The 8,090-nt window shown below is 42.0% G+C and overlaps 1 protein-coding gene across 3 annotated transcripts in view; it reads right to left on the minus strand.

The window, feature by feature from the left end:
• The window catches only part of supt20 (SPT20 homolog, SAGA complex component), a 17,971-nt gene that overhangs the window by 3,541 nt on the left and 6,340 nt on the right, over positions 1-8,090 (minus strand). The window contains exons 15-23 of one of the 3 annotated variants that reach the window (XM_046039683.1): positions 7,574-7,685; positions 7,099-7,204; positions 5,738-5,893; positions 4,951-5,263; positions 4,753-4,865; positions 4,090-4,145; positions 3,584-3,694; positions 2,906-2,996; positions 693-781 (exon numbers count right to left, since the gene is read on the minus strand). In XM_046039683.1, the coding sequence (XP_045895639.1) occupies positions 693-781; positions 2,906-2,996; positions 3,584-3,694; positions 4,090-4,145; positions 4,753-4,865; positions 4,951-5,263; positions 5,738-5,893; positions 7,099-7,204; positions 7,574-7,685 (1,147 nt within the window). Of the gene's footprint in view, positions 1-692; positions 782-2,905; positions 2,997-3,583; positions 3,695-4,089; positions 4,146-4,752; positions 4,869-4,950; positions 5,264-5,737; positions 5,894-7,098; positions 7,205-7,573; positions 7,686-8,090 lie in introns of all 3 variants that reach the window. The other 2 variants (XM_046039682.1, XM_046039684.1) reach the window with 2 other exon arrangements.

Consider the following 8,090-nt stretch of genomic DNA (forward strand, 5'->3'; position numbering starts at 1 on the left):
AAAATTTCTGTTGCTGGCCTCCGTCTGGCGCACACAATGATGATGCAGTGAATAGTGAATATTCTCTCTGACCAGTCAGCAGTCTGTCGTGTTTTCACGTTACATTTTAGTATCCCTCAGCTCGCTTGGAACCTCGAGGGAGGTGAGGTGGTACGAAAAAGTACCTGGAAGCAGGTACAACATTTCTACAATGGAAAACCAAACAAAGGCGAGTCGAGCCAAAGGGCCTCCGCTCAGACTAGCTTGGTTTGAGGGCGTGCCTGACCGCCGCTTGGCAAGCTTTATGATGCGTTTTCATTGTGAAGTCACAAGTAAAGGAAGTGAAGGGCTGGACTACAAACGAGCTGTTTTCAAGCGGTTCAGAGCAGAGCTTTCTGTGGGAGATGGGAACTCCCTTTGGGCTGGACTTTTTCAATTTGCAAACCTGTTACATGCACAAAAAAGATATATAACTCAATAAAGGAGAGGGAAAAAGCCAAAAAGCATAATACCACCTCTTTAAAATACTAAGAAATTCTTGTCTTTTTTAGACTTTAATACAGAGCATTAACTTAATTTACCTTATTCCCTGTTTATAGTGTAGCACAACACAAACCTGCCTGCTAAATAAAGGCATGGAGAGTTGGCTGATGTAGTGTCAAAGTCCTACAAACATGTATATGTGTATATAGATGTTAAAGTTGCTGTATTACTTGGATCTGTGGCTGGTGCTGCTGCTGAAGCCTTGGAGAAGGCAGCGGGGGCCCAGACCCGTCCAGCCCACAGCCCAACTGGGACAGCACTAAGGGGGGTGGGAGGGAGAGAGGGAGCCCCAGAGGGAAGGATCAGACGGCAAGAGGGAGAGAAGCAGAAGAAGGAATGGAATGAAGTATGAAGAGAGAACATGCACATACAGGCAAAAGGGGGACATTGACGAGTGGTTTCAGTGGTGCGCGCACACACACACACACGTACACACACACACACACACACACACACACACACAGAGGACATTGCAGGGAGGCCGACAGCATGTGGATTAGGGCCAAACAGCATGAGTGGGGTGGAAAGGTGTGAGTAAGCAGGCAAGTTCAGAAGGACAGGAAAACAGTGCAGGAGGGAAAGAAATAAGGGTGGGGTAAAAAACAACAGAGGAAAACTAGAATTACCGCCCCGCGGGTGTATGCCTCCGCCAACCAGTCAAGTTGCAGTTTACATCCATGTCTGTGTCTCATAACATATGTATGTATGTATATATGTAATACGTGGAAGGAATTGAATAAAAAGGTATAAAGTAGGGCCCTATGATTTCCACGATGTGCAAAACAAAAAAAGCTACATCTGGTCAAGCTTTGTAAACAAGGAGGAGTGTTGGCTAGAGGAGAGTGGCCTCCATCAGACCTACTTATTACTGTTTGAGCAGCATAGAGGCTGACCTACATAAGATCTGTGGGAAGAAGTAGTCGGTAGTCAAGTAATAGCCTATTTAATAGGGGACAATTCACAATCCATATATTGCAAGGATGGTCCCCTATTAAATGGTATTATAGTATTTAAATATCCTGCTGTTGCAGTGCATTTATTATGAACAAAAAATAAAATACAGAATTCAGAACAATTTTCTTGGAAAACACGGAATCTGGGAAAAAAAAAATGTAAACGGATATCAAAGGGCCCTATAAAAGTGTATTTTTTTGGCTAAATGGAATTTATCACTATATGATGATACATACTTATATATGTATGATTCCAATGAATATACATTGTTGAACTGATTCATGAAGGTTTATTATAGATCTTTTGGCTAAACAGATACACGTGTACTTGATTACTATGTCAAGGCGGATTCTCATAAAGTGTAACCAGACAAAATGTGGTTCTTCTGTTTTCTCCTGGCTGTTTAGATGTGAAGCCTCTCTATGAGCTGTAGGTGAAACTCACTCACTCACAGGATCACGGTTAGCTAGGCGCACTCCAGTACATCGCTTGCGACCACGTGATTCCAATGACGCTCGAAACTCAGAATGAGGCAGGAAGTGAAAGTCAGAATGGATGAGATGGAGGAAAGCCTGTAATGTGCTAGTTATTGTGCACTCATTGTGTCATCCCAGTCATTAGTATGTGAAATCTGGAATTCATTCTTAAATTATCACTAAAAATCTATTTTGATGTCCCAATGACCTTTAAGTCAAAAGTGTCACCTATTCAGTGTCGAAGAGATATTTCACAATCTCCCCTTCGGTTCCTGATTTATGGTGTTGAATAGTGAACAAAAATTCTGATGTCACAGTGAAATTTGACTTTTCACATTCTGGGTAAAAAATGTTCCTGTTAAACATCTATGTGAAATTTTGTCATAATTACAATAAATTTTTACATTTACCTCAATTTTTGATTTATGGCCAGAAATGTGTTTTGTGATGTCACAGTGACCTCAAGTGAACACAATATTCTAATTAGTTCAGCATTGAGTTCAAGTGAACGTTTTTCCCCAAATTTAAAGAAATTCCCTCAGATATTGCATTCACGAGAACGGTACCCACGGATGAACAGACAACCCAAAAACATTACGCCTTGGCCACGGCTGTCGCCAGCACAGAGGCATAATAAAAAAAAAAAAAGAGAATATAGCAGAGAAGAAGGGAAAGTTAAGACTCTCCTGTCAGTTGTTACATGCTCCATTGAGAGGAACAATGTCTAACTACAGTACAATGATCAAGTTTAGTTACATACTATGAGTCATAATGTACAGTAATTACAGAATGAATACATTAGTAAATGTTGTCTTATTAGTACTAGTTAGTGGCATGGTGTCAGTTTGTTTTTAACAGGTTATGGTTAAGGGACTGAACAAGGAGAAATGTTTTGGAGAAATCTGTGTGTGTTTAATGTGTACTTGTACGTCTGTGTGTGTGTGTGGTCATACCTGCGGCCTGTGGAGACATGAAGCCTCCCACTCCCAGGTTGATGACTGCGGTTTGCTGGTTTCCTAAACTTTGATCTGACCCCTGGTCACCCTGCAGCAAAAATCAAAGGTAACACAAGACAGTGAGGTCATCACACACAACGGCCACCCACACCTGCTTACAGCCGCTCTTACAGCATTTTCTTGAATATGTCAGTATCATCTCAGGATTCTGGGCTTTTGTCCATGAAGAGGCTCTCCGCAGCTGAGATGAAGTCATTCCACAGATTTTCCATAATAATAATCATAACAATAAATTAGATTCATATAGCGTTTTTCTAAATACTCAAAGAAGCTTTACAGTGGGAAAGATAAAAGTAATTGGTTAAAATATGAAAAAAAAAGGGTATGTGGGGGTTGGGGGGGGATCGGGGAAGGAAGTTAACTTGGGAATGCAGTCTTTTTGAGAGCCTGTTTGAAAGACGGCACGTTGTTAACCTGTCGAATGTGCCTGGGGAGGGTGTTCCAGGGGGAGGGTGCAGCGACTGAACCAGGTCACAATTTGCAATACCCCATTGTTGCTGTCCCAACTACTAATGAAGGAATCATCTAATCATTTTAATATGGTTCTTTTGAATGTGTGTGTGTGTGTGTGTGTGTGTGTGTGTGTGTGCGCCTGCAAATATGACTGTGTCTCACCGTCTCGCCCTGCTGTTGAGGGCTGGAGGTGGCTGACTGACTCTGCTGTGGGGAGAACTGAGACAGCTGCTGCTGCTGCAGAGAGTTAAAGATGAGAGGACCGGTGGGGATCTGGAGATGCAAAACACAAACACACACCAACAAACAAAAAGCAGAGGGAGTAATAGACGGGGAGATAAGGATGAAAGAGGGAAAGGAATGATGCACATGTAGGCAAAAAGGGACAAGAGCAGACGGAAAACGGGAGAATGAACACAGCAATCAAATAACACACAGTAACTAGACCATTACCACTATCTGAATATCAGAAGTAGAACAACTTGATGCAGGGTGTTCACTACATGGCATATGCAGTGACATGCAGGTAAAAAGAAGTGTGAGGAAAGTGTGAGCTGCGCAGTATATTCACAGACAGCTCAATGCAATTCCAGGTTCAGGACAAGTCAAACAAATACTTTCGTGCATGCTACTAACAGTGCTACAGACTAAGTGATGCAGAGTCATACCTGCAGTAGGTTCAGTGGTCTCAACCCAGCACTGCTGTTCAGGCCAAAAGGACTTCCTGGAACACAAATCAGAGTTTGGATTGCATTTACTGGATTTGAACATACATTAATATTGAATTGTATTAAAACAACTGACACTGTACATTGTAAACCTCCTGTGTTGCAATTTACTATTATGGCTTTCCGTTGATTTCCTGTAAATATCTTTTTACACCTCTGGCTCCAGTTGCACATCCAGCCAGTCAAGGAAGGTGGATCTCTCTTTGAACTGCTTCTTCCAAGGTTTCTTCCAATTTCTCACTTTATGCAATATGATTTTTTTGAGTTTTCCCTGGGTTGGGTCTGAAAGTGTTGAGGGCCTGTAAAACCTTATGATACACTGTATCTTATACAGGGCTAAAAGGATAAAGTCCCTTATGTATAAAGTCACTTGTTTGATTGCTGGAGCAGCAAGTGTGTGATCTACCCTCTCAAAATGTCCTCGAACAACACAGTGAATCCTCATTTCTTCATGGTTAGCTGCAAATTGCTGATTGTTCTGCAGGATCGTGTTTGGTAAAATTGGGTCCAAACATTTCTTTCCTCTACAGTGAGGTCAGAGGTCAGGGTTAGCATCCCTGGTGCTGGTATTCGCTATTTTACTTAAGGTTGGCAATCTCTTACCTGTCTGTGCTGTTGACTGCATGGTGGGCATCAGCCCTCCAGGTGGCAGGATTCCACTCAGGTTAAGGCCTGTACCCAGCATGGGGTTGGAGCCACTCATCAATGTCTGAGGACTGCTATACAAACAGTAAAGGATTGTCATGAAAGTTGATGGTGACCAGCAGGTGACAGTGTGGCATCAGACATCTGTTTTCTTACCAGACGGAGCTGACCACGTTGATGAAATTGAGCCCAGCCGGATTGGCCATGACCTGCGACGAGGTGGTTCCCGTGGTTATGGACGTACCCATGGTGGGCAAGGGAATGGTCATGACAGGCAGGGGCTGGCTTAGAGCAAGTTGCTGCTGGGTGAAGGGCGTGAGGAGGGCGGGCTGCGACTGACTCGGAACCATGGGAGGATCTGAAGGGGTAGGGGTCAGCGAGAGGGGAGCCGAGAGGGAGTCGGCAGGGTGCGGAGTCGAGCACGGCGTGTTGGTGGGTGTGGGTGTGGATGGCTTGGGGGTCCCCGATCCTTAAATGGGTCAAAACATACAAAACAATTAAAAAGAGGAAAGAGCTTTGTAAGGAAGAGCTTTACATTACAAAATTATACTTTTGTTATGCATATTTGCAACAATGGCTACTTAGCTAACTGAAAGCTAATCTTCTTGAACAGCTGAATCTAAGTCAGGAGGCTTTTGTCATGTCTAAACATCACCGCCTTTTCTGACAATGTGCATAGCAGATGGTTTGTCCGAATACATAATACTATAGGGAAAAGCTCTTGTATTGATGCAATATTCCGTGTGGTTGTCAAGTTTCTGATATGTCCATATGTGTGTTTTATGCTTTTTTTGTGCTCTTCCCTTCTTCTTAAGACTTGGAACCAAGTCAAATAATCCTTGTTCCAGATCTGGAAATCTTGGGAGGCTCGAGAAGAGCTGATCTAAGATGTTCCAGTGCAACAAATTCAGTTCAACAGTTATATAACCTTTGCTTTACTCACGCTGTGTGGAGCCCATGGGGGAGAGGGAGGCAGGTGAAAGCAGGCCCATCTGGCCCAGCTCCATAGAGTGCTTCCTGTTCAGAGACTGGCTTTTGGCTGGAGGGGGCGTAGGACACTTGAGTAGACCACTGGTGGTTTGTGAACTATATGGATTACCTGATGAAATAGTAAGAGTGGACATATTTACTGCACCCTTTCTATAATCATAAACAGGAAGTGTTGAATAGAACTGGATCCATCCTCGTTAGGAGGCAATTTTACACTGAGCCTGTCACATGGAATATCACTTTATAACCATACAACTGTATAACTTTTATATTTAGGAACTCTATAGTCTCATCTAAGTTGGTATTTGTGCATTTTGTGCTCCACGCTCAACTGAAACAGTTACACAATAAATACCGCTTGCCACTAGGTGTGACACTTATCCTTTACCCAATCATTCCTCTGTACGTAACTTCAATATCACCCAGCAGTCTTAATGCTAGCCGTGACATGAAAACTCCATCTCTGACACTTCAGTGCTGCCACAGTTTCTTTCTATGATATATGATGCAGTCCAGACATTTTTAGTTGCCATTTAAGGTTTGTTTGCACCTTTTTTCCACCAATCTGTCTTGTCTACTTTGGTTTGTGATTTTCTACAATTTCCAGAATTCCCTTCAACTAACCCAACATGAAAGCCTGTGAATTTTATTTGTTCAATTTCAATTTTGTTTGTTCAGTTGTTGTTTTTTCAATTTCAAAATATTTAATTACCACAGATAGCAACAGGGGGTAAATCGTCTAACTTTAGGGCGCTTTCACGCCTGTAGTTCGGTTCATTTGGTGCGGACCAAGTGAAAAAAATTATACACTGTTGCATTTTAGTTCTGGCCCGGTTCATGTTCACACTGCAGAGAAGAGAAGTAACCATGACGTTACACAGACTTACAGGTAGCTTGTTGATTGGACAGCTTTGGCGACCCACGGACCCTGGGTCAGGTCACATCTCTGCTATCATTAAATCCTGAGGTTGGTTCGTTTGCTTTCACACCACAAGCGAACCGCACCAGAGTTCGTTTGAAAGCGCACCGAGACCACCTATTCAAGCAAGTCTCGGTACGCTTGTTTGGTCCACTTTTGGTGCACACCCGAGTGCGATTGCTGCATTCTCACCTGCCCAAACGAACCGCACCAAGGGGGAAAACGAACTCTAGTGCGATTCAACCGAACTAAATAAGGCAGGTGTGAAAGCACCCTTACACAAATAAGGCTATTTACCCCTTTGTCCATTCTTTCTGTATGGTTTCTACCACACAGCTCTCAGGAATCATCACGGTATGTTTGAGCTTTATCTTTGTCAGAAGTAGCAGACCTACCTGAGGAGCTGCTGCCTGATCCTGAAGGCAGTTTGATGGGAGGGGGTCGGTGCTTCACCCCTTTTCCCAAAACAGATGTCTGGACGATCGGAGAAATACCATCGCCCTGCAGATGACAAGATTACATTTAACCCAGGTTGTTAGGCACAGTGCATCACAACAGTAACACAAATGCGCTTTTCTCATCAGTGGCGATTGCAAATCACAACAGCAGTCAATCTTAACTCCGAGTGCTCTTTAGACTTAATATACTTCAAAAATAGAATACGTATTATTATTCTAAAGATCAAAAGAAATCTAATCCTTGTTTCATCATCAACAACAAAAATATATCATAAGGTAAGATGAAGCCCCCCATGTCAAATGAATCAGTTGCAACAAAGCAGAGGTGTCAGTTCTTTTCAATCTCTAATCAAATGTACATTCCACTAACCTGGAGCAACCTCAAACTTTTCCTCCATCCAATATTACTTACTTCATCTTTGCTGGGGGAGGGAGGCCCCTGTCCCACGCTGCCTGAGTTATGGGACATCTTGACCTGACACTTCACATCTCTCTCATACACTCCTTTGTACTGTGTAAGAAACCTATGAAACAGACAGAACACAAAATGTATACCATGCACTCCAACAGCATATCCCTAAAAACTGTCATATATATATATATATATATATATATATATATATATATATATATATATATATATATATATATATATATATATATATATACATATATACACACACACACACACACACACACATATGCCGGTCATATAATTAGAATTAGAAAAAGTTGATTTATTTCAGTAATTCCATTCAAAAAGTGAAACTTGAATATTATATTCATTCATTACACACAGACTGATATTTCAAATGTTTATTTCATTTAATTGTGATGATTAAAACTGACAACTAATGAAAATCCCAAATTCAGTATCTCTGAAAATTAGAATATTACTTAAGACCAATACAAAAAAAGGATTTTTAGAA

The sequence above is a fragment of the Micropterus dolomieu genome, linkage group LG23 (genome assembly GCF_021292245.1).
Source record: "Micropterus dolomieu isolate WLL.071019.BEF.003 ecotype Adirondacks linkage group LG23, ASM2129224v1, whole genome shotgun sequence".
In the NCBI taxonomy this organism is placed as follows: domain Eukaryota; kingdom Metazoa; phylum Chordata; class Actinopteri; order Centrarchiformes; family Centrarchidae; genus Micropterus; species Micropterus dolomieu.